This window comes from Galeopterus variegatus, unplaced genomic scaffold (assembly GCF_000696425.1).
Source record: "Galeopterus variegatus unplaced genomic scaffold, G_variegatus-3.0.2 Scaffold1351, whole genome shotgun sequence".
NCBI lineage: Eukaryota > Metazoa > Chordata > Mammalia > Dermoptera > Cynocephalidae > Galeopterus > Galeopterus variegatus.
Genome location: NW_007727462.1, coordinates 136582 through 163355, shown reverse-complemented (window position 1 = coordinate 163355; position 26774 = coordinate 136582). Strand labels below are relative to the sequence as shown.

The window sequence follows — 26774 nt, the reverse complement described above, 5'->3', positions numbered from 1 at the left end:
AGCTTTGCTTGACTATCACTGAGAGACTTTCAGTGAGAAAGTATGGACCAGGGCAAAGCTTCAGAGTGCTGAGTTTCTTGAGACGGATGATTTTCTGACTGGTGACTAGAGGCTGGTTTAAGCAGGGAGATGGAATGAGGCACCCAGACACCAATGTTCCTGCCAGTCCCCCTCCAAGAAAAGCACACGCCCAAGTGTCATCTGAGGTGGTCCCAGTGTACAAGAAAACACCCCAAGTGTTCAGCCTAATTAATGGTGAGACCCCTCTAAGGACTGGGCTGACAGTGTCACGAGGTTATGTTGAGGACGCTCATTCCTCACAGTGGGCATCTCATTAAAAAAGACATCCTTTCCAGGTAAACTAAGTTCTCCCCATTATAACTTCAGCTCTATAGATGCATTTCTGAGGAAGACCAAAGAATAGCTTTCTCTGGGGACCTTTCGGATACTCACAGGCCCCCAAGGAGGCAGATGGCTCTGGTACAATTTTACATGGAGAAGGGACTGGACCATACATCCTCTAATGGTTCTATTCAGTCCAGGGAACCTAGGAGTCTGTGATCTTTAGACAGAGTTAGAGGGACTTGGGGACCTTGCCCTTGCCATGTCCCTGACATGCCCCACGACCTGGGGCAGGGGACTGCCATCTCTCTGAGCCTTACCTCCTCCACCTGTGGCACCACCAGGGTCATGAAGTGTTTGTGATAAGCCCACATTTGGTTTGTTGTTTATTTAGAAGAGACATGTGTACCCAAGGGAAACTGTTTCTTTAAAGACGATAACGGCAGACCATCCTGTAATACACGATGGTGACAACCTTCTTCTGAGACACAAGCGCACCCTGGAAGAAACCCCAATGCTTCTGAAGCCTTCTTTGACTGTTCCAAAATTCCTGACCTTTACTAACTCTAAATTCTGATAGAGCTTGCATGACTCTGTCAGAGAGCACCCAGTTACATGCAGTCTATTTTGTCTCCCAAACGAATAATCTAAGCTCTGAGAAGACAAGGGCCATTTCACACATATCTTTTAAATATCTTAACCATAGGAGCCATGAGGTAGAGGCAGTGGCATTCCCTGCAAGCCCTCTGGCAGTGTGGACAGTGATATTCCTGGTAACTCAGCTCAAAGCCTAGCTCGCTGGCCCTTAAAGAATGTTCTGTTTGCCACTTTATTCTTAAATAAATTCCACTGCTGCTTGAACTAGCCAGCGTGAATTCCAGTGGCTGCAACTAAGAACCCTGGAGAAAACATGAACAAATACAGTTGGAAAGAGAGGGATTAAACAAGTTTCTTTATTGGAAGACTTCTCAGAACCATTAATATAATGTGCATAGTAAATCTCTAAGAGGAGACAGAATGTGTCAAAGAATCTTCACTAACCCTAAGGGGACTGTCTGATGACTGCATCCCAGAATGGGCAGTCTTGCAAGTGGTTTGCAAAGAACTACAGTTCTGGGAAAAAATGTCCATCCTGTCCTTAGAACTGGCTCAGCCTATTAGAGTTACCCCCGTCACTTCTGTCGCTCCCTGGCTCTCTGATGCTGGGCTGGCTGAAAACACCTCATGAAACAGATTCTTCTTTAAGACTACAAAGTAATAGAAAGGAAAGGCAGCAGGGGTGCATTTTTCCTTGACCTGTATGGAGATTTTAACTTTTTCCATCCTCTTTTCTTTTAGGCCTAGTACCTGTGAGTCAGCGTTTATTTTCATGACTCCTCAATGCAAAACCTGATTGAAAGAAGTCCTTCTATAAAATCTGCATAAAACCATGGGGGAGGGGAGAGAGAATCCACGTGAAAACAACCCATGCTGTTTCACAGCTATTCACCCTTCCCCTCCTAAGGTTATATATCCCATGCTCTCTTCTCAGAGATTTTCCTAAATGACTTCATTATGTTTCAAACATCCATATTCACCTGTCCATCATACTTAAAGTCTCTTTTGCTTATTCACTGGGAGGACAAGTGCATTAAAAATCATATGCATTTTGGGGTCCAAGAGATCTAACGCCTAGCTCTGCCACTTACTAGTTATATGTACTTAAGCAAGTGGCAAATCTTTCCGAGCCTCAAACATTCCAAATCAGATTGGCAAATAAGGCTGGAGGGAGGCACTGTGCCCTATAGGGAAAGTTATAGGCACAAGGACAGAGGAGTGAATAACCAAGCTCTCTGAGAAGAGGAGAGGCCGTGGAAATCCTGCTGAGAACCTGGCACTTCTGGGGTAGCCCCTGGCAGCAAGGAGAGACACACAGAGAGGTCATTACATACGGGACTCCGATCTCAAAGATGTTGTTCTGGATCAACTGCTTCCCCAACATGATGATGCTGAGCTGCGTGCAGAGCTCCATGAGGCAGCCCCCTGGAGCACACTGCGGGAAGGAGGAGAGACAGGGAGGACGGTTAGAGCAGGTGTGGTTCCGGCGTGCAGAGCTCCATGAGGCAGCCCCCTGGAGCACACTGCGGGAAGGGGGAGATACAGGGAGGACGGTTAGAGCAGGTGCGGTTCTGAGGGGCAGCACACGTCAGCCAGGCTGTGCCCGGGACAGAGTGGGGCTGGGTGTGGGAGCGGCACCTACGAACCACTGGTCAGGCGTGAAACACTCGTGGCTGTACTTGCCTCTTCCATGCGGTAACCATCGAACACGTAGACATAGCTCCCGGGCCTGCCCACAAACCTGAAATCAAACAGTGCGGGAAGAGTCAGGAAACCCTCAGAGAATGCCAGGGCTGCTTGGGGACATGCCTTCTGGGTGGAATAGCCACCACCCAGTGTCCCCCTTGAAAGCACTGATCACGGCGGTGCTAAATCACTCAGGAACAGGAGCTCACAGCCTGTCACCAGCTAGCAATCACCTGTAACACCTAGGGCTCACTTTTTAACCCAGTCAAGTTCCAGGGGCTGGATCTGGTGTGGGGCTGGGAAGGGGGGGGGTGCAGTAACTTCTGAACCCAGACACAATGAAGTTTGGATTGTCTCTAAGTGAACACAATAGTCTGTGCACCTTTTTCCCTCAACTAGGGTCAAGAACTGAGTTCTGTTGTAGTCCCTAGTGGGGGCTTCTGATTCCCAAGAAATGAAGGGTGAGATGGACCAAAGTTGCAAGTGAAGATTCCTGGGATTGGAAAAGAAGAGTCTTGACTTCTTACTGAAAATGTTCAAGGAATAGAAGCAGCCTGCCGCACTCCTCTTCTAAGGACAGTCTATTTTACTGGGGATAATAAGATAGACGGGGGAGAAACAGAGAGGTGAAAGTGAATTAGGGCACCAGCGCTATAGTCAGAAGAATCCCGCTCACGTGAAATGTCACCCTCTTGTCCACCGGCTGAAACCCTATTCATCCATTTAAGGTTCAACTTAACTCTTCTTCTCTGAAGCCTTCTTGATGTCTCTGTTTGTGGTTGGTCCCCCAACACTTCACACCTCCTTTCTACCACTTACTGCAGATTATCATGTGCTGCTTTTAAGACTATCTCCTCCAGTATACTGCAGGTTTATCTAAGGGTTAGGACACTTTTGGGGGGGCCCAAACTATCTTATGTATGTAATTTGCTATTGCAATTAAATCTAAATAGAAAGCACCAAAGAAGAATATACTCATTAATATGGACAGTCTCTCTGCTACTAAAATTTCAAGACAGCAAACGGCACAGGTCCTGGGGAAGGGGTTGTGGTTTGGGTCACAAACACGTCTATAAGGAATTATCAAACGTGGATGATGGCAGTTCTCGCTATCCATGCCTGCCTAAGGAGCTTTTAGTTTTAGGGAAGCTTTCCTGATATTGTTGGTTGATTTCTACTGGGAAAGTAGGTAGCTAACTGGCCTGATCACAAAAAATATTTATCGGGGCCGAGCCCGTGGCGCACTCGGGAGAGTGCAGCGCTGGGAGCGCAGCAGCGCTCCTGCTGCGGGTTCAGATCCTATATAGGGATGACCGGTGCGCTCACTGGCTGAGCGCGGTCCAGCCAGTCTCAAAAAAAAGGACAAAAAAAAAATATTTATCGAAGTGATTTTACATCCAGACCTACCGCAATGAAGAATTTCATTGGCCCTTATTCCTGGTTCCTCAGAGAAGCCTCTAAATCTTTAGAATTTGCAGTGATGTCTTTGTTATTCATGGTGGGCCCCTGGGATTATACCTAAATTTATGCTAATGAGATTACTCAGGATGGTGGCAGGCCATGCCAGAAAGACCAACCATGTTGGTTGGGACTCTGAGGCCCCTGATAGCAGCCTGACCTCAGGGAAAAGGGGGGGGACTAGAGAGGAGTTCAGTCCCATGGCAAATGATTCAATCCATCATGCCTAAGTAGTTAATGAACCGCAGTGAAAGCTCTGGACACAGAGGCTTCAGTGAGCGAGCTGGTTGGTGATACACATGGCTGTTCCAGGAGAGTGACATGCCCAGAGGACACAAAATCTCCATGACTAGGACTTCCTGGACCTCCTGGACCTCCCCATCTGTGCTTCTCCTGTTTGCTGGCTTGGATGCATGCCCCTTTGCTATTATAAAGCTGCAACTGTTAAGTACAGCACATTTCTAAGCTCTGCGAGTTGTTTTAGCAAATTACTGAACCTGAGGGGGTAGTGGGAATCCCAGGATTTATAGCCAGTGGGTCAGAACTGCAAGTGGCTTGAAAACCCCAGCACTTGTGGCTGGTGTCTGAGGTGAGGGCTGTCTTGTGAAGGACTGTGCCCTTAACCTGTGAAGTGTGTGTGACTCCAGGTAGATAGCATCAGAATTGCATCGCAAGACCCAAAAGCCACTAGCTAGATGTGGAATTCCCTCCTGCCTCGTCCTCAAAATTGAAAAAGCACATTCTTCTGAGATTCTCCCTTCAGGGCCCAGAGCCAAATCCTTGTAAAGTTGCCCTGGTTATCAGAATCTTAAGATACTGATTCAGAATGATGTAGTGCTAACACTCCCGCTCCATGAACAGCCAGGTGGAAATGGAGTGGAGAATGGGACTGAGGATGTGAGCTGACCGTGGGGACAGACTGACTCTACTTGTCCTGACAGTGGAGGACCCAGTCTCAGTGACAAAGTGCCTTTCCATGCGTGATACCATTACACTCACCTCCCCTTGAAAAAGGCCACGTAGAAGATGGGGGAGAAGGCATTGACAAACTTCAGCAAGAAAGCTTTCAGTATCAAGCGCTCCTCAAAAGTCTGTTCTGTTTTTGGAACCTCTGCAAGAGAAAAGCAAAGGTGATGAGCCCAGGGTGAGATTTCTCCCCTCCCCGGAGTTTCAACCTGGACATTAGAATTGAATTCATCCGGGAGGCTCCGAGTGGGCTGCCAAGTAATGTGAGCTACGGAAGGCAAAGGATACATGGGATCATCACTTTCTCCTTCCTCCTGCCTCCTCCATCCACTCCAGGACGGTCTCGCACAGAGCTCCTCGAGAGGGGCTGAGCAGGCGGAGCTTCCTACACTGCCCTTACGTCACCAAGGGGAATTCGGCTTTGACCTGTGTAATTTCCACCTCCACAAAGGCTTGTTAGCCGCTTAACTAGAGGTAAGAGGGTGCCATGACATCGTTTCTCTCTCTCCTCCTTCATTTTTAGCGGGAAAGCATTCACCTGTATGTCCTCTGGGTAGGCGCACATGATAGAGTCTCATTGGTAAGACACATGAAACGGACATGGCCTTGGCCTGTGTCTCAGACTCACAGGTCATAGCCCCAGGGTGTTCTCTCAGGCCCAAGCAGAGAAGGCAGCTGACACTCCTAGAAGGACCCTGAGGAACAGTGAGGAGAAATCCCATAGGTGCCCCCAGAAGATTCGAAACACATAGGCAGCTCCAGAGGACAGCCGTGCAGGAAGGTAGGTAGGGACTCCACAGACCGTGACAAATGGCTTAGCAAACATAAAAGGCTAAGGGTGGTCTTCATCCGTTCAGGCTACTACAACAAAATTCCATAAACTGGGTAGCTGATTCAAAACAGAAATTTATTTTTCACACTCCTGGAGGCTCGGAAGATCAGGATCAAGGTAGATTCTGCGTCTGGTGAGAACCTGCTTTCTGGTTTGTAGATGGCACCATCTGGCTGCATCCCCACATGGTGGAAGGGGCAAGCGGCTCTCTCAGGCCTCTTTAAAAGGGTACTAATCTCATTTATGAGTCTTTGTCCTCGTACCTAATCACCTCCCAAAGGCCCAACCTCCTAATACTATCACCTTGGGATTAAGATTTCAACATAGGGTCGTAGCATGGGACCACACCCTTCAAGGCAGAAGGAAAGCAGACCCCTGCATCCTGTGGACTGATAAGCATAGCTGGAAAGTGTGCTGACCATCAGAGCACAAGGCCAGGGCCAGGCCAGCAGAGGATTTCTCTGTCCAGATGGGATGGTGCCTGGGCCCACCTGACTTGCCTGCACCTGAGTCACATACAGCTATTAAGAATCATTGAAGAACTGGACACAAAATCTTGTTCTCTCCCATGGAATGTTCTTCTCTGACCCATCTCCTTATGTGCAAATCCTCTGCATCTTTTAACATCCAGATCGGCTACTTCCTGCAGCTCCTCAAATGCCTTCAGCTAGTGATAATCCTTTTCTGTTTTCTTCTATAGTATTTCATGTGTCCCTGTATTAATTATTATGTCCATGCCCTTTGAAAAGGAACAATAATAGCAGCTACCACTGATTGCCCATTTTCACATGTTCAGATTCCCCCTAAGTTAAGGATTTAGGAGTAGTTTACTCAGGGAATGCTCCCAGAAAGCTTGGTGAGGGAGTGGGACAGTGTGACACAGAAGGGACAGACCCCAATACAGATGTGTTTGTGAACAGGTTACCACCACAGGCAATTGGGCTCAAACCCACTGGGGACCTTCTAAGGGACTGTGTGAAGCACATCTCAGAATTTTCACAATGGGGTGTGACAAGCAGGAGTCCCTCACTGGCTGAAGGTCACAGTTGGGGTTAACTCCTTGGCACTTCCAGCCTTTCCTATGCGTGGGCCTGACATGACCCACAAACAGAGCATGCCACAGGCAGAGCTGCGGAACGCCACTGGTGTGAACAGCAACTATCTGAAGGTGACCTCCTGGGTGGGCCAAGGGAGTGTGGGTTCTACACAAGCGTGTGAGCGCCAAGCTGTTCTGCAGAGGACATTGTACGCAGGTGTGTGCATTTGTTATCTCTCTAACCCTCACCTACCTACGTAAAGCAGATGCTATGTTTCACTTTACAGATGAAGGGAACTGAGGCACAGAAAGGTTAACAACCTTGCTCAAGATCACACAGTATATTAGTCTGTTTCTGTTGCTTATAACAGAAATAACTGGAACTGGGTACTTTGTAAAAAAGTGAAATTTATTGCTTACAGTTTCAGAGGCTGGGAAGTCCAAAGTCCAGGGAATCCATCTAGTGAGAGCTTGGTCGTGGTGACAGTGACCCAGGGGTCTCACATGGCAGAAAATGGTGGAGCAGAGAGAGACTAACCTCTCATGTGCTCTTCTTTTAAAGTCCTCAGAACCACAATCCTGACCACCATTATTAATCCATTCACTACTGCACAGTCCTACAATCCAGTCACCTCTCCAAGGCCTCACCTTTCAATGACCATAATAGGATTTCTCACCCCCTTAGCAGTCACAGTGGAGATCAAGCTTATAATAAGTAAAACTTGAGGGACACGATCCATATCACACAGCAAGTAAGTGACGGAGTTAACATTTGAGCCCAGATCCACCTGCCTCTGAAGACAGTGCTCACTACAGCACAGTCTGAAATCAGGACGTTTGACCCATTAATGTCTGTGTCATACACTCTCTCACCTCCTTACCCTCACTCCAGACTAACATCATGCACCTAAGAAACATTTCTCCCTTCCAGTTTACATCCACTTAGTACCCGCCGTGTGCAGGCACCATGCAAGACTGACAGAGACGTCCCCTTCCCTCAAGCAGTGTCATTGAGCAAGGTCTCCAGGGAAAGTGTTTTGCACACTGCCAGTCTCTCCCAAATCTACCTGTGAGCAGCAGAGTACCATCTCCTCTCTCATGGCAGAAGGGGTCAATAAGAAGACTGCATCGCCGTGACCAAGTATCCCACACAGCACAACAAGCCCTTAATTCATTGTCAACGCTAGAGCACAGTCCCCAGTCTTAGCAGGCAATGCCACTGGCAGCAAAGCAGCTCTTACTGGCATGTCACCAGCAGCCTACCCGCCCTGCACACTGCATGTGTAAAGACCACCCTTTAGTGGGAGGCTGAAGCACTGAGGCCTCCCCTGCACCATGGACAGACTCTAATGTGCCCTTGGCATTTGGAGAGACAGCCTGGAAGATCGCCAAGACACAGGGGCTTCCAAGACACAGGGGCTTGCATGGGGAGTAAGCAAAGAAAACGCAGGGGGACTGAGAATGACCAAGAACAGCGCTCTTCTCCTGCATGAGGCATTGTTTAGGAAGTATTGCATTTGGTTAACAATTTTAAACAGATTTGATTAATATACATGTAGATACGTACAGATTTTAATATGAAAAATCCATCTATAACAAGTATTATGGGAAGGGAAGGAACTCCAGAATGTGAGATTCCCACGTGCATGAGGCCTCCCAGGGCTTCTGGGTGAGCAGGCGAGACAGAGATGGGCCCGATGCTCATCAAACTCAGTCCCTCCAACTGCAGATACGAGTGGTTGTGGTGTGTGCTGCTTCCAAGCCTTGCCCTTGACACTGCCTGCAAGGTCTTCCACTCTGCCTTTTTCCCTCATGTCGCAGGGAAGACTTGAAGGCCCTAGAGGATTGTAGCACCCCCGGAAGAAGGAGGCCCAGACCCCTGAACCACCAAGTGGAGGGCTGTTCTCCAAATGTCTGGCTGAACTGTGATAACAGCAGGAAGTAAACCTTGGAGGTCTTTGACATTTCTACACTATGTGCTTCAGCAGCCAGACATGAGTGACCAATGCAGGGGTACAGAGAACTTTGGGAGAGACATGCCCCAAGATACAAGTTGTATTCCAACTTGAACCCTTGGGAAGTAGGGACAGTGTTTCTGAGCAGGCTGAGATGTCACCAAGGGACCTCTGTGTGCCTGTTGAGCTGGTAGGCAATTGTAGGAGGCAGAAATGTGCTTGAGAGACACAGTGCTTAAGTGTGACACTCCATACCCTCCAGTATAAATTATTGGAAATTTATTCCAACATCCTCTAAACAGCACCTCCTCCAAAATTGCAAGAGGCAAACATTTTGGAGGTCTATGAAAGACCTGCAACAGTTCAAGGAGAAGCCTTCTAAGCTGGAGCAGCAGCAGTAGAACATAGCATCCGTGGGTAACAGCAGCAGAGGGAGGGAGCCTCTCACATAAGCCCCACGGCAGCTGTGGTGGGCCAGCAAGAGCAGAGGCCACTAAGGAGGCTGCCACATGCAGAGGTGAGCCCCCGGAACCCATGGCCCTGGGAGGAGTCTTGAGCACGGGAAAGCTTAGATACCCTATAGCACTACTTTGCCAACAGCATTGCCTGTAGGGGAACCTGGAGGCATCACTGTAATTCTCCAGGAGATGAAGTTGGAAAAGGCGAACGGAGCATGCCTCAGCTGGACACAGCTTTGTGGTTTTCTCCTTCCTGACACTCCCAGGTGGACACAGCTCCACGGGATAAAAGACCTGGGCAATCCCACACAGCTGCACCTAACAGTCGTTTGGATAATGATTTGTACTCTCTTGTTTCCGGTTAACACTGACACCTCTGTCACCTCTCCCTCTGTTTGCATAGGTTAGCAAATGCACTGTAAGAGCTTTAACCTCGAACGCCTTTCCCCTCCCTGCTACAAATCCTGCCCGACAAAGAGGTCAGTCCCCCTCCCATTTGATTTATGCATGTCAGGTCCTCACGGGGCTGAAGATCCCACATCCCCTTCTTTGGCCTGATTCTTACTCCCCTTGATTAAAGGACACAGTTCTGAGTCCCAGGTGGAAATGTCTGCCACTGATGTCTAAGGTCACCTTCAGTTTTAAGATCTCATAACTCTGAACCCTCATGTGGCTGTTAATCCTATCACTCCCCCCAGCCCCACCACGTACACTCTACATGGCTCTTTTATGATGAGCAAGGTCAGACAGACGCATCTTCTGGACAGATCACAGCTGTTGCCAGAAGTATTCTACTACCCACATTTACTGAATGAAGTAATGAGTGAATGAATGAATGAGTGAAAGACAGGAAAAGAATTATCTGGAAGAGTAAAAAATTATTTGTCATATACTAAAAATTTCCTGTCACATTCCAAGAAGGGCAAATACCAAGGAGGGACCTTTCTCTGCTGAGGAGGATAACAGGTGTAGAGATAAAAACAAGAGTCCAATTTCCCTACGTAAGATACAAGATGCGGGCATTGGGGTTAGATGCAGGACCCGGAAGAGGTTAGAGTCAATGTGCTGCGAGGCAAAGGGTGGTGGCAGGCGGGAGGAGACTTGGCCAAAGAAAAACGTAAGTGACAGGCAGGGTGGGGCAGAGATGCCCAGTGGAAATCCATTCTCTTCTGCTGAGTGCTCTGTAGTGTGACTGCCTCATTTGCCTCTCCGCATAATCTTCTGTAAAGATTCATGGAAAGTATCCTGGATCCGCTCCTGGGGAATACGCTGAAGGACTGGGTCCTACTTCAAGATGGGCACAGACAGGGGCATGAGCCCAACCCGCCCGTACGGCCCTCCCGGATCTGGGCCACAAACGAGAGAGATCGGGGAGAGAGAGACACACAGAGAGGAGGAGGAGGAGGAGGATGAAGAGGAAGGAGGGAAGGAAGGGAGGGAGGGAGCGAAAAGAAGAAAGGATAATCTTTCCAAAATAATTTTTTCTTTTCTTCATTTTTTCTTTTTTTTAATAAGAATCTGAGGCTCTGCTCAGTGTGCCTGAGGCATCCAACTCAGTAGTAACATAACCACACCTCATTGCTTTTAAATATTTGGGGGGTAAAAAATTAAAGCCAATGTCACCTAAAAAATAAGGTACCAGGTATGATGGTCTGAAACTTTGGGAAATCCATCTTGTGAATGTGTCTAGAAGGGGATCAGCATGAGGTATAGAATGTTGTGTGTCTTTAATTTCCTTTCATTGTCCCCTTTGAAATGTTTGTGCTCAGATCTCCCAGTCCTTACTGGAATTTCCTCCAAGTTCTTTGAAAAGAGAATCTGGTTTTTTCTGAGCTCTTTGCTCCAACTGGAAATGAGTGGCTCCCTTCCTCCATACTGATAAATCACAGGCCTGGCTATTATTTACTAGTTTTATTCCTAAAACCAGCCTGTGCCTGTGCTTTAGGGCCATGAGCCACCATAAATAATGGGCATTTCCAATAAACAATCAAAATCCATTTGATAGGCCACTAAATCCACCAGGTGCTCCCACCTCAGAGCAACTCTGCAGCCCTGGTGTGCACTTCGCTGAGCCTCTGGAGAGGGCGGGCCTCGGGGACCCTCACAATGAGGGACAGAATGGAAGTTCGGGGGTAGGGGGGATGTCAAAGCCTGGAGCTCCAGTTTGACTTCTGGCTCCCTTTCAACAGCCACCATGGGAGCTTCCCCTGCCCATGGCGGACACGGTGTGGCTGAAGAAACAGAACAGGCTTTTCCAGAGTCCAAGTGGGTGGGATGATGTCCACAGGTCAGGAAGGGGTGTCTGCCTTTCAGGCCACTAAGCAGGACCCCCTCACAGGACACAGATCTCTGGAGTGGTCTGAATCTAAACCCCACAAAAAAATGGTGTGGACTTGAGCTTCGTACAATTCCATATAAAGTGCCCTTAGACTCCATTGCTATGGGGATATGGAGGAGGAGAGTCCAGTGGAGAGAGTGTGAGCAGGCGGACAGACAAACCTCATTGTTCATGAACTCATTGTTCATGAGTTCCTGAAATCTCACCTCACCCAGGAAGGCCTCCCACATTGAACAGAGGTCATCTGAAGGTTTTGCCTGCTCCCAACCTGGGAGAGCAGATTTCCAGCAGCGGGCAGACTCTATTTGGGGCCAGAAAGAACAATCTGATAGATTTCCTATGCGGATCCATTACCACCCCACCCCTTTCGTCTAAGCTTTAACCCTCTAGAGCATTGTGTCATGAAAAACTATGAGCACAAGTGACCCAGCTATAAACTGCCTTGGAAAATAATTAGTATGAAAGCCCACGTCAGTCCCAGGGGGCCAGCTTCGGACTCAAAGTCCCCAAGCTCATCCTAATCATCTGGAAACAGCCTGGCCAGCAAGAGGATGCCAGGGGAAGACCCTGAGTCCTGGGAGAGCACCTCCTCCTACCTGGTGTCCCCAGCAGCCCAGCCAGCAAAGACACAGTGATGACAAGGCAAGTGAGGAGATGTCCGCATGTTCATTTCAACTGGCACCAGCCCTGGCATGGCTCTAGGCAGACACATGGGGCTGAACTTGCATGGCTGAGTCTGAAAGCCAAGGCGTCTGCTCCTCTCCTCGCCTCTCCCCCAGGGCACACTGAGGACTGTTCCCTGACAGCCCAACCAGCTGGTCTTCCCTCCATCTGTGCACGTGTGAGTGGGTGGAGGGACTGTCTCCACCCACTGGTGTGATGTTGCTGCCTTGCTTGTGCCATGGAGAGGGAATCACCCAAGGAGAAGCCAGCCAGCTGGGTAATTAGGCAGCCAGTACGTGGGTCGCCTAAGGGAGCTGAGCACTGAACTGGAGATTCTGGATGGCGTCCCTGAGATGCTCCCGCCACCCTAGGCTGCTTCTTAGCATGAAGGATCCTTTCCTTAGAGCCAGGAAGATAGCTCTTGTGCCCAGAGGATCCCCTCACGGGACACAGATCTCTGGAGTGGTCTGAATCTAAACCCCATGAAAAAATGGTGCAGACTTGAGCATCATACAATTCCAGATAAAGTGTCATCCAAGGCGACAGCACTCCTGGGGCATCTCATTTTAAGGAAAAAGGAGGCCTAAACAGGAAGGGAGCACCTGGAGAGAGAGAGAGAGGGTTAGAGCGAGAGAGAGAGAGAGCACAGCATCCTGTCATGGGCGACTCATGACAGTCCCACAGCCAGCACCTGCTGCGTGCCAGGCACTGTGCAGACACTCAGTGTGAACTTCCCCTTTGGTCATTACAACCGTCCTATACGGATTTTTTCCCAGCTGCAAGGACCAGAGTGGGGAGAGAGCAGGTAGGAGACAGGGTGGAGGTGTGCATGTCCTGAAAGCAGGGAGCCCGGACGGTGCAGCTCCTGGACGGAGCCCACCCTGAGGGAGAAAACTGTCCTCCTTTGAAGAGCCCAGAGGGCTGTCAAGGCCCTGCAGGTGAAGGGACCATCTCAGCAGTGGTCCAGCCTCTGCCGGATGGAACGAGGTCTGCGCCCACAAGCAGTGCTGTGTGGCAATGAGACCCAGAGGGGTCCAGCCATGCCCTGGGGGTCTCCCTGTGTCAGTGAGGATGCTGGCCTGCCCCCTCCACTACGCAGGGCACAGCAGGAGACAGAATGCACCTCAGATGAGGACACCACTTACAGCAGTGAAGAGACAGGAGGGGAAATAGCATTAATGGCACCCGAGAAGGACCTGGAAGGAGGACTCATCCCTGCAAGCGCTGTAATTACGACGGATGCAGTTTTGCCAGAGACGTGGGAGAATCAGGGAGAAGCAGGAAGACACAGCCCCATTCCCTCGGCGAGTGGAGGCAGGGTGGGGAAAAGAGGTGCAAACAAGGAATGACCACCACGGACCCCTTTTCCCTCTCTCCAGATGGTCGAGGTCTCTGGGCTCTCAGAAAATGTAATGAGAAGGTGAAAAACATACGGGACTTCTTGCTAATAGGAGAGAGTGCTTCGGTGATTAAGTGCTTATGGCCCGAGTTTGGGAAGGAATTCTCACCGGTTACTCCAAACTATTGCAAGCAGCAGTATTGCTAATACTAGTTTCATGTAACCGCTATGAGCTGCTCCTCAGACTTGGGCTGTAACCATGATCACATCTTTTTTGTTATAGTAACGGCCTCCCCCATCCTCTCTCCCCCCAGACAACACTTACCATAATTTAAGCCCACATCACTGAGGGGCCTCAGACAATGGCAGAATCCACGCTCCCCCTTCCCACGGCCTCCACACAGGGGGCGGCAGGAACCTCTTCTCCCCAGTCACCCGAGGCCACCCAGCACGTCAGGAGGCGGAGAGGGAAGGGAATGCGACCCAGCAGACCTGACTCCCAGGCCAGATTTCAAGTGACCGGCCCTGCGGTCTTCCCCCCAGCAAGGCAGCAGGCCCGCTCCGGCCCACGCCCGGCCACGTGCGTCCTCCCTCTGGACGGCTGCTCCTGAGCAGGTCCCGCCACAGAGGTCAAAGTCCCCTCCTCTCAGTGCGCTGAGTCCAGCAAAGCCGACACTGCCACTCTGCACTCAAAAGCACACATTGTCCACATTTAGAAAATTAGATTCACCCATATGTACCCAAAACCTTCTTCCTCAGGGAGTTTTTGATGCCCTGGACCATTTGTGTCTTTGGTACTGATTTCCCCTCCTTTGTCCTTTCTTCCGTCTCTTCTCTCCTTAGTAGTAACAAATGCCTTTTGCTGAGAGCAGCTTAGAACAAGAGGAAAAATTTTAGACTCAATACTTCCTGGTGAGAACTACATTTTTTAAACACTTCTTTCTTTTGGAAAAACTTACTAAAGCATGTGTGACTCCAAAGTCTGCGGACCTGCGGTGTCTCCTCATGCACGCAGGTCTGTGAGATCGCGCTCTCCTACAGTCCCCCTGCCCAGGGTGCCTGACCCACTGGCTGTCCCTGTCCCCAGAGATACCCACCACTTGTCATTCCCATGTGTGGTGCATTGCATTTAAATCATCTGGAGCCTCCGTTGAGTCTTCTTTTGCTTTCCCAACAAGTTGAGAATGTCCTGAGAACAAGAGCAGCTACACATACCGAGGCAGTAGAGGGCATGGTCTCAGCAAGGACACGGAGGCCAGACTCACCACTTACCAGCTCTGTTATTTATCTCGCTGTGTCTCAGTCTTCTCATCCTTAAAATGGGAGTGTTCAACCCTGTACCCCACAAATATGTATAATCCATTATGTTCCAATAATTAATTAATTAAATGAGAAGGTCAAGATTACCTACTCCATTGGGGCTGTTTTGAAGATTAAATATACCGATAAACGTAATGTGCTTAGAACAGTGTTTGGTACAGAGTGAGCTTTGTGTGTATGATGGGGGGCAGGTAAGCCATGTGCACACATGTGCACCCCACTATCGACTGTATGCCGAAGTCAAGTTCCTAAACCTCTTCAGCCTTCTCATAAGTAAAACGCAAGAAATGACCAATCCCCAGAGCCACTGTGAAAACTGTGGGACCAATATGGGCAGTGACAACCAGTGCGTGGCACATGGCGGGAGCTCAGTGAAGTGGAGGTCCTTTTCCTCATCCCTCCTTCTGTCCCTGTTCATCCCTGTCCCCGCTGCAAGAGCATCTGGGGGCAGTGAGACTCAGGAGAGGGCTACCAGCAATGCTTAAACTACTCATGAGCACAGCCATCTTCACAAGAATTAGAAACTTTGATCTGACTCAGTAATCTTTTTTCAAATGTCCACAAGAATCCTGACCCTGTACCTTGGTGTCTTAGCCTGCTTTCTGCTGCTATCAGTGAATAGCACAGACCGGGTACTTGGTGAAGAATAGAGGTTCCACAGCATGTCACCAGCATCAGGCGAGGGCCTTGGTGCTGTGTCATCCCAAAGGGAAGGACAGTGCACGTGAGAGAGAGGACCCTGGGTCCAGACTCGCTTTACAACCACCCGCTCTCCCGACAGCTAACCCGCTGCTGCTGCGCTAACAGCACTGCTCACCTCTCGTTGGGCCCCACCTCCCAACGCTGTTGCACTGGGGATGAAGTTTCCAGCACATCACCTTTTGGGGGACACATTCAGACCACGGCACTTGGAGAGGTTCCTCAGAGAGGGAAGGATGACCTGCACAGCTCCACACACCGCCCAGCACCTCACGCCGTATGCAAAGGAGAGGAAACGGAGGCAGCAGAGGAGCCGGGTCAGAGAACGCTGCTTATACAAGCGAGCCATGGCGTCCAGGTCACTCAGCCCAGAAGCTGCCGTCGGCCCACCTCCTCCAGCCTGCCTGTGACTAGAATTCCCCAAAGCTGGATGGAGTATAGACAGGCCCCCTTCAGGCCACACCTGACCCATGCTTATGACGGTCATGATAAGAGCCTATAGTTTTCAAGATCATCCTGCTCAGAAGTCCCTTGCCTCAAAGGCACAGTAACCCCCTGGCTCCTGACCCAGAGAAGAGCAGCCCTGAGCTGGTCAGCTTGGTGACTCTGTTTCCCTGCCTTACACCCTAGCCCCCAACCATGCCTGAGCCCTGTCCTGCTTGCCCGCCTGTCCAGGGTCCCAGCGACCCACCCAGCTCTTGCTTGCTTCCTCCTCCACGACCTGGGTCCTTTCTCTGTGCCCACCACCTGTAACCCCTCTAGGAATGAACAGATCACTGCACCCTAAGACAGACCTCATCCCACACATTCACTGGAATCCTCACCCCTAGGCACACAAACTCCAATTATTTATGCTTGCTGAACCCGACCATACGCTTTGCATACTGTGTCTTGGCCAGCCAGGCTCCCTCTCAGACAAGGCTGCAAAGCTTCATCCATTTCCCCAGAAACCCCCTCCTGACTCCCCAAGTTGCAGCTCAGTCCCTGCTTCACCAGTGCCACGCTGCCTCCAAATTATAGCTCATCTTGCACCAAGCCCATTACTATTGTTACGTGGCAGCCAGGGAGACCATTACTGTTATTATCTGCCTCTGCTGAGTCAGTCACTCTCAAGGCATTCAACAAACTGCATCTTGTATCATAAGTATTTGTGACAAGAGTGGACCTTGGATAGGCCCAATGCCTGGGCCTATCGAGGGATGCTCCTAGGGAGTTGGTCTTCTGTCACCCAGCCTGGCAGGAAGCACTTGGGAACCGGCTGCGGTGGTTACACCAGCTGCTTGCACCTGGTGAGCAAAGCACACAGTCACAGCCTCCTCAACTAGCAGATCTGGGGCAGGAAGCCAGAGGGGCATTAACCCAGCGTGAGAAAGGCACAGGAAGCCCCCAGCCCAGCAGACTTCTCCATCCATTAGGTGGCATTATCCCAGCTTTACATCCCTGCAGTGGCCTGGGGGACCCTGAAACCACACCCCTGCCCGCCCCTGGGCTTGCTGATCACCTCCTGCTTTGCATGTGTATTCTCTGCCATTAAGGAAAACTCCAAGTCCTCTGATGTTCTTGCTGCACCTTCAGTCCCTATCTTGTCACCACAACTTTGCATTTGCCTTATTCATCACAGTGTTTCCTCGAATCCTTTTGTAGGCAGCCAGGATTGAAATAATGGGTACATAAATGTTCACTGCAGCCTCTACTGCCGCTTAAAGGATGCCGCACTTGTGGGCATTCCTTAAAAAAAATTTCTTTTTGAAGGCAGGAAGAGAGAGATGTATTTCACCAGTAACTGCATCATCAGGAAATATGTGCCAAGACCTACCCTGAGCTGGGTACTGCGCATGAGACAAAGATAAAGGGAAGACAAGTCACTGCTCTCAAGGGCCCTGCAGTCTGGCTGGGGTGAGTGGCAGAGACCTTTCCTGCTCCTGGGATGGTCATGTGTTTCCACACACTTTCCAACCTCTTCACGATCAGGACGGGTCTGGCCCGTGAGTCATGGGCAGAGGGATAGATGACACTTCCAGACAGATGCCTTTAATAGCCTCTGTTGGCCCTCCGTCTCTTTCCCTGACATGGTGTCCATGGCAGCCTCCATCAGTCTGGGTCCTGGAGTAGCTGAGTGCAGCAGAGAACCCCCCCGGTCACGCCAGACATGTCATGCGAGCAAGAACACAGAAACGACTCCATGCTACGAGACCGAGATTGCAGGATGAATTCATTACCCTAGCATAGCCTAGTCTGTCCTAACCCTGGGAGCACACCTGCAAATACAAGCAATTAGATAAGACACACGATAGACAACCTAGGAGGGCTGCAGATGACTCACTCCAAGCCCATTCCCACCTGCGGCCTTTGCCTCTGCTGTCCCATCTTCCTAGAGCTCTGCCTGCAGACGTCTGGGTGGTTGGCTCCCTCCTGCCCTTCAGGCCTCGGTGTAATGTCACCACCTCCTTAGGCCTTTGCTGACCACCCGACCAGCACGCACAGCCCACGAGCACTCTCCGCCACACGGCCCCCCACGTAGACTTCAGGAAATGCTCTGATTTGCTGTCTGTCTTGCCCTAGCTGCGACGTGAGCAGCGTGAGCGTGGGACCTTTACGTCTTGCTTATTGCTGTGTTCCCAGAATTGTGACCGGCACAAAGTAGGAACTCCAACATCAGCTCCTGACGTGCAGATGAGTGGAGGGCCTGTGCCGGGCAGTTCAAGTGGAGGAACGTCCGGAGGGCAGAGTAGCCAGGAAGGATTCACAGAGGAGGTGGCCTAGAGAGGCCCTTCAAGGGGCAGTCAGCAGGGGTGGTCACCTGGGGTGGAGGAGCACAGTGAGGAGAAGGCGGTCCAGAGCCTCAAGTTCAGATCTGACCTAGGACGAAGGGCAGCTCTCAGAGGGGGCTGGCTGGAAGTGGTGCCCCAAACCTGCTGTTCGAGGAAGGGTGTCTGGGTGGGGACTTCTAAGACAGGAGCCCATAGCAAGAGGCTGAAGGCAACAGCACAACCGTTAGGCTGAGAAAACATCCAGACAAGGGTGGCCGTCAGCAGATGGGAGGAAGAGAATAAAGAAAGGGTCGATAAAACTCGGTCCAGGAAAGTCCCCTGCTGCCCGATGCCACGACGCAGTCAGGTGGTGCGGGGGAGAAGGAGCCAGCTCTACAACTGGAAGTTTCTTTCCACGAGATTCTGAAATTCAGTGGTCCTTCTGCTACCCAACAGCACCTCTCTGAGCCCTCCGGGGACATCTGTCTAACACAGACTGGAACAGCCACCCAGGACTGCGCCCTCGGGGCTTCCTGGGTGAAGACCCAACACACCACTTCAACACGGAGCTAGACACATCCAAATAGCACGGCAGACATTCGCGTCTTAGACGCAGAATCTGAGTCCGAGCCTTAGTAAAATGAAGATCTGATACTTCCCTTGCCGGCCACGCATGGTTTTCATGAAGATGAAGTGGGTCACAGGAATTTTTTTTAAGTTTAGAAACACTTTACAAGCATCGCAGTCACTAAGAACAAAGTGTGCTTGCTAGAATTTCATCTCTTTCCTTTGCAGCGCACAGACTCCGAGCAGTGCTGGACGTGGCTCTGCCAGCCCTGAGTAGCCGGAGCCGCTGGGATGCGGGGACTGTGAGCGGAGGCAGCGTCATGATGCAGAAACTGCTTTATGGCCCATTGTGCTTATGGCCTTAAACAAAAGAGTTTAAGGCCCAGCCTTGCACATGGGAAGTGCCCACTAAATACTTGTTAATCAGGGTTTGACTGTTACCTCTGTAGTCATCTCCCGCCGTCACCACTCTCTGGATCTGTGTGGAAAAGCGCAACAGAGACAGCGGGCGGGACGGAGCGTCTGCACCCCGCAGGCCCCCTGCTGCCTCCTGCCTGCCCTCCACAGGTGCGCTCACCAGCTCTTTTACACGAGGCCGCCACCTCTCCCCACCGCTCCGTTGCATCCTATACCCCCGCCTGAGTAACTCTGCAAGCCTACAGCTCCCATGGCACACTCTTCAAAAGTTCCCCGTGGTGTTGGGACCAAGCTGGGGGACGGGGGACATTTCTCCCCACTCCCAATGTTCTCTCCACATGGGGGATGTATTGGTCACGATGCCCTGGCTTGCCCGCGCCCACCTCACTCACTTCTCCTGGGTGAGGAGAGCTCACCTTACTGGTCAGTCTGGAAGGTGGCACTGGCATTCCTCGCTGACCCTCCTCCCCTGCCCTTCCTTTGGAGGTGGGCAAGGGCCCGAGAAAGCAGGCGTTCTTCTGCACCCCTCCACATCCTAAGTCTTGCAGGGCTGCCCTGCCCACTGGCGCCTGCCGTTGAGAGGGTAAAGCAGTCAGGAACTTGGTATTGGAGAGCCTATGTGACTCTCCTACTAAGCTGCTTCCTCCCATGCAGCCTTTTTCAGTTTTAAAGCGGATATCTTGGCTTTCGTCTATTTCCACCTCTGTCTTATTCCCTAGCTGGTCGGTAATTGGGCCGGGAAGACGGCACTGTTGACTGGAAGCCCCTGTAAGCTCCAGTCAACACTTCCATCGTCTGTGAAAATAAGCACCAGGTCCTCAGCCAGGCATGTTAGATCTTCCAGCAAAAGACAACAAACAACAACAGCAAAACCAGGTATCTGCTAACTCCCCGGGCCCAGTTTCCTACTGCACCGTCCCTGGAGGACATGCCACGGACCCTTGAGCAGCCACCACACTGGGCTCCTCCAGCAGTGGGACACGCTGCACGTTTTCTCTCTCCCGTGTGCTGAGCTCGGCTCCTCTGCCCCGCTGGCGTTTAGACCTACCAAAGCTCCACCCCTCGACCCGAGTGGCTCGGGGGCCACTTCTCTACATGTGCCTTTGCTGACCCCTATCCCTTCACTGCCATATTTCTCATTCTGTGTTCCCTGCCAGGACCCTTCTCCTCCTCCTGCCCACTTCCTCCTCCCTGTCACATGCCTGAGTGACTGCCACTTGTCTTTGAGGTCTCCAGTGAGATGCCTCTGCTTCCAAACCCTCCTCCGAGTCCTAGGAGTGTTGGATGCCCCTCCTAAGAGCTGCCGGAGAATTCCACGTATCACTAAACACACTGACTTGAAATTCTCTCTTACTTTTCTCAAAAAGCATGTGAAGGAACACGGATAACGTTTACAGACACGTACTCGCAGAACTGCCACTCTAGGTGGTAAACTGCCTATACCAACACAGACGTCAGCGCCAGGTGCCCATTAAGCAGAGTGTAAGCGTAGAGGCCACGCTGCAGAAAGGCATGACAGAGGAACTTTCTGGAATTCCCTAGTCCTCATGGGAAGCCTGGCTTGAGGAGGTGGTTATCCTATCAAGTTGGCTTCTAGCTGGCCAGTGAGTTAAAGACATCACACCATTAATTCCATTTCCCTGTGCAGTTAGCGAGAGGCTGGGACTCCTAGTTCCTAGAGTCGTAGAGGAAAAACCCTAAATTCAAAGAGGGAACGGGTGCACCCAGGCCACCCAGAATAAATGTGGTGAGGAGAGGGTCTCAACTCCCAGCCTTCCCCCACGACGTGCTGCTCAGGCAACAGCAGGCTGAGGCTCACATGACACATGTGAATACTGAGGTCACCGCATTTTTTTCTCACTGGCCTGAAGCCTGGGAAGTCTGATCTGCCTCTTTGAAGTCTGCTCAGTGCGTGGGGAATGTGCAGATTTTCTGGGGCCTCTGATGATGCGGGGATAGATAAGACCCTGTTGGGCTCAAGTGTCAAGAGGCTTTCCTCAAGTGTGTAAATGCTGCTGGGAAAATGAGGCCAGCCAAAACTCTAATTTTTAACAGGAAGTGTTGAATCTGCCTTGCTTCTAGGTCAGGCTGAAAAGAATAGACCCCGTGGACTATCTTTAGGGGACAGTGAGTTCCTTGTCACATGAGGCAATCAACACAGGCCAGAGGACTGTTGATCAAGAATGTTACAGGAAGGATTCCTGCCTTTAGGGGAAGCCATTTGTCAGGCCCCACAAGTACACAAACACTGTACTTCCTCATCCCTCCAATTAAATGGCGCTGTATAAAGCAACCTGTTCCTGGCCCTGTTTTTGCATATTCATGACCACCAAAAACATTGCACACATTGAATTGACCATGTTCGGGGGCCCTAGGACCAACACAGGATTCGGTGACACAGTACCAATTTTGGTGAGCCACTGGGCCACGGCACCGTAGATCTCGTCCAGGATGAGGATGACCACGAGGTTGATGATGACCGCCGTTGCCGTCACTGTCACCCGGACATTGGAGCGTGTGGCCTTGTTGAGAGACAGAGCAGCTGCAGTTGTGATCCGATACACAATCACCCCAAAGACAATCGAGAACGTCAGGGCAATCTGCTCAGGGAAAACAGGGAGAGGCACACGTCAGTGGGCAATCATTGAGCACCTACTGTTTGCTCAGCCAACAATACTATTTGCTACATCAGGTGTTATTAATCTAGTATTCCTTGGTGGGCAGAAAGGGAACTGCAAACCCTCTGAAATCTTATTCAGAATTCTAAGTGTAGGTGCATTTTCCAGGGGAGAGTGTCATTAGTTTTTATCAGATTTGAAATGGTCTGTAACACAAAAAAATATATAAGGATGAAAACGGTGGACACTGTGGCATGTACAACATGCATGTTGTGATTTCTTTATCAGGGAGCTTTCAATCTACTATGGAGATAAGATGAACTCCCCTAACACCATAGTATATAATACTGGATAGTATATTAAGGGCTAAATGAAGAGTATAGTTGCTGAAGAAACTCATAGTAAAGGGGAGCACACAGATCTGGGTGGTCAGGGATTATTTGAGGAGGAAGTAGAATTTGAACTGGACTTTCCATAAGAGGAAATAGGGAGCCATTGAAGGTGTTGGAGTTGAGGAGGAGTGAGTTACAGTTCAATGGGTGGGGACAGGAAGGTTGCCCAAAAGGGAAAACGGGAAGATAAATCAGAAGTGAGATTCTCGGACTTTCAGTCCTCAGGATGAACAAAAAATTATTGTAAGATTTCTCTACCAAGCAACCTGAAAAGAAGAACTGAGAGTTCTCACTTAGTGCAAAAGTCTCTTGCTGCTGTGTTCCCAAAGGAGGTTTACTGGCCACTTGACCTCTAAGGGTCCCCCATTTCCTCTTTCTATAACCTAAAAATGACAAGGGGCTCTCCTAGACCTAGACCTGCCCAATAGCCCCACTCCTTTCCTATGACCCCACTCTCCATTGCAACCGAGGAAGGATCATGTTCAAGAAGGACAAGGCTGTTTTGAAAAGAAAGTGCCCCAATTAAGCCACTTAGAGGGGGCAGAGGGGGGAGAGGCCACTGCTAAGTGCATGCCCTGCTCAGAGCAAATTCTAATTTCCTTCAGTCAAGTGAAGTCTTCTTTCTTAGGACACTTTCTGCGAAGGAGGCTTTTCAGGTCATATTTCCTCTGGGGGTCAGGGGAAGGACACAGGGGCACTGGCTATGGAGGGCTAAATAGAAAAAGTGGAGAGAGAAAAGGGCAGGTGGAAGGTTCCCCTGAAAATATAAACTGTGCTGGACTATACATTCTGGAGGGGAGGGGCAGAGGGGAGCGGAGGGGCAGGGGGGCACTGGCATGGGCAAGGCTTTGCAAGCACTGTGAATGACACTCTGGTGTATTAACAGTGGGTTGCAGATGTGTCAAGGTATGGGCGTCCTCAGACCTCAGGCAGATGCCCAGGGGTGCTGAAGCCTGGGATGAGCCCACAGTGCTTTGTAAACATTAGTAATTGGTGTGAAAAAGAAGCTCTTGGTAAGAAAGGCAGGAAGGTGGTATTCTCTGCGTGGAGGGAGGGTGTGCATGTGTGTGTGTGCATGCGTGAGGCTGGAGGAGAGTTAGACGGGAAAACACCCCGTGGGAGGCCCCTATTCAGCTATTCAGATGCAGGCTGGGGGTGGGTGCAGCAGATGCACCAGCCTCCAGCACCGAGGTGGCTGACTATCACGTCAGTGGGAAACTGGACGTGACGTCACCCTCTCCAATAACATACACGTTTTCACTTCCTGCTCCTCTGGGATCGTCACCGCCAGACAGTAAGGGCCTGGAAAATGCCGTGTGAGAGTCTTTTCCCCAAAAATCACTTTTGCAGTCAAGACCAGTGATGGAAGTATCGATGAGGTGGGGGAGGCCAGGGCATTGAGGAGTGTGTGTGTGTGTGTGTGTGTGTGTGTGCGCGCGCACGCGCGCTTGGGGTTGAGGTTGGGGGAAGGACCCGGGGAGAAGAAACAATGGCAAAAATATCCTCAGCTTTAGGGTCTTGGTGGAGGGGCGTGGAGGAAATTGTGGGGAGGAGATCAGCTAGTGTCCCTCTCTAAGAGGCCCCGCTGCTAAACTGGGGCAGGAAGAACACTTGGTACTCAAAGAGTGGTCCATGGGCTCGCTGCACCAGCTGGGAGCTTGACTTAACTCAGAATCTCAAGCACGACTCCAGACCTGCTGCCGTGGGGTCTGCATTTTAACAAGATTCCTGTTCAAGGTGGAGAAGCCCTGCTCCACTCACTCAGGAAAGCCCTCCTTCCTACCCACCTCCCTCCCTGGACCCGCCTCTCACATGCCCCTCCCCAGCCCTCTGATTCTGTTCTTTGCAGTCAGTCTTACCCTCTCTGGTCTTGATTTTCTATCCCCCTATAGAAATCAGCCTCTGAACCTCTCCTCTCATGCTTCCCACACTATGTCAAGAGTCACAGCGTTTTCAAGCTACAGAAGCTCGAAAAGCACCAACCCAGCCCCATGCCCACTTTTCAGACGAGGAAACAGACGTGGAAAAGTGAAGTGATTTGCTCAGGGCCACAAGGCATGGACTACAACCCTAGTCTCCTAGATCACAGTAGGAATTAAAGAATTTTAGCATTGAGGGGCCATCCACATGCAGCGTTTGGTCAGGAAACGGAGGCCCGAGAGGCAACAGCATGATTAGTCCAAGGTCTATCTGTGCCTTCTCAGTGTCGTTGTTCAGTGCATCTTCACTAGCACTAATCCTTATAACAACCCAGCAAGATACGCCTTATGTCAATGAGATTTAATGACCATCCAAGATTTGAACACTGCTCTATGATTCCAAAGTCTACAATCCCATTCTGACATTAGAACCCAAGCCCTGTGGCATTAAAGCTACCACCATTTCCACCACTCATGGCTGCATTATTGATTTTGTTTATGAAGTTCAACAAAGATTTTCTGACCACTTATTGTGCAAACCACTGCACTGGAGAGATTCCATGTGTGGTCTACCCCAACTAGGCCAAAAGGGGATGAGTCTTGTGCCACGTCCTGTGCCTCGTGCCATGTCACAGTCGTGCCTCATGTGTGGAGCTGGTTGGGTAAAGATTTGCTGATCCTCAGCTCTAGGTGATCTAGCTGCCCTCTACATGGTCACCTCATTATGGTCCCTGTTGTTTTACTTCCAGGGCACACATAACTAATTTGCGATGTAAGCCAATCTACAGAGTCCAGAGTCCTCAACATTGTGAAAGAGACAGGAAAGCGAGACAGGCTGGTCCCCACCCTCCAGGACTTGCATTCTGAAATGACACTGACAAAACCACTGCAGGTGCACAACGAAGACAAGCCTGGCAGCAGCTGGACAGTCACAGGCCTCTGCTCAGGAGCTTCTGATGGCTTTGAGCAGCAAGCAAGGAATCATCAGAGAAAACTCAACGGGAAAAGTTTGGGACAGTTCCCCATGGGAAAAACTTGGAGGAAAGGATAAGGAGGAGAAAGAACTTTCCAGAAAAGGGAGGAGGAATAAGCAGAAATGCACAAAGGAGACGCAGGCTCTGCTGCCTCAGTGGGCAGGGCCGAGCCTAGGACGTGCGTGGCACACAGCTGTAGCTTGAGTAAAACAACACACACACACACTGACACCTTTGTCGCTGACACAGCAAGCTGTCCAGGCATCCGCCTCGTCTGTTTACCCATTCAGTCGTTCATAGCACGTGTTCAAGCAACTCCTAGGTGCCACGCATAGGACACAGCAGGTGAAGAACACGTGGCAGGGATATACGGGCAGCACTGAACAACTGACAGAAATTACTGCCCTTGGGGAGCTGCCCTCATGGAGCTGATCTTCTAGTGGAGAAAGATAACAATAAGCTAAAAAATATACAGAATATGTAGTATCTCTGGTGGGATAAACACTGTGAAGACAAATAAAGCAAAACAAGGCACGGGGAAAGGCTGCAATTTAATATAGGGTGGTCAGGAAAGGCAGAGGTGAGAAGGTGGCCTCTCAGCAAGGACCAAGAGGAGAGGATCTGGATGGTCAGGCACAGGGTGGTGGCAGAGTGAACAGGGGAGAGTCAGGCGGGAGATGCGTGGGTGGCACAGCCACTTTTCACTGTCACCCTGGCCCAGGCTGCCACATTTCTTATATGACCACAATAGTTTCCTCCTTGCACTCCCGCTTCCCACCCTGGCTTCCAACCAGCACTTTCTCCCCACAGCAGCCAGAACGACCCTTTTGAGAAGTATGTCAGATGACGTTGCTCCTCTGCAAAGCCTCCTGCTGGGGTTCTCACTGCACACACAGTAAACCCATGCCGTTCCTGTGGTCCAAAGGGCCCTACTTGTAGGGCTCCCCGCTGCCTCTCTGATTGCATCCCCTCCTGCCTGCCCTCCCTGCCACCAGGGTGCTCAGGTCCAGCCACACTGTAGCTGCTGCTTGCTTCCCTCTATATACCAGGAACCACCCACCTCAGGGTCTTTCCCTCTGCCCACAGTGCTCCCCCAGAATACCCATGTGGCTGGCTCCATCACCTCCTCCAGATTCTTGCTAAAATGCCATCTTCTTAATGAGGACTCCCCTGACTAACCTATTTAATATATGCATTTTGTGGATTTTTTTAATTTTATTGTGAACATACAGAAAAAATTCATCTTACACGCATGCACACACACACACACACACACACACACAGTTTAACAAATAAGGCAAACACCAGTAGCACCCAGGTCAGCAGTGCCAGCACCCCCAAGTGACCTTCTCCATGTACACACCCATCTCCCACCCCTGCTCCTCCTTCAGCTGGAACCACTGTGCTGATTTCAACAAGAAATCAACCACTGTGCTGATTTCCTTGCT

The 26774-nt window shown here is 50.6% G+C and overlaps 1 protein-coding gene across 1 annotated transcript in view; it reads right to left on the bottom strand.

Annotated features, from left to right (window-relative positions):
- The window catches only part of ANO2 (anoctamin 2, calcium activated chloride channel), a 173319-nt gene that overhangs the window by 50448 nt on the left and 96097 nt on the right, over positions 1-26774 (bottom strand). Inside the window, exons 7-10 of the mRNA XM_008576439.1 lie at positions 21828-22023; positions 5083-5194; positions 2623-2680; positions 2274-2374 (exon numbers count right to left, since the gene is read on the bottom strand). Coding sequence (XP_008574661.1) covers positions 2274-2374; positions 2623-2680; positions 5083-5194; positions 21828-22023 — 467 coding nt within the window. The remainder of the gene's footprint in view (positions 1-2273; positions 2375-2622; positions 2681-5082; positions 5195-21827; positions 22024-26774) is intronic.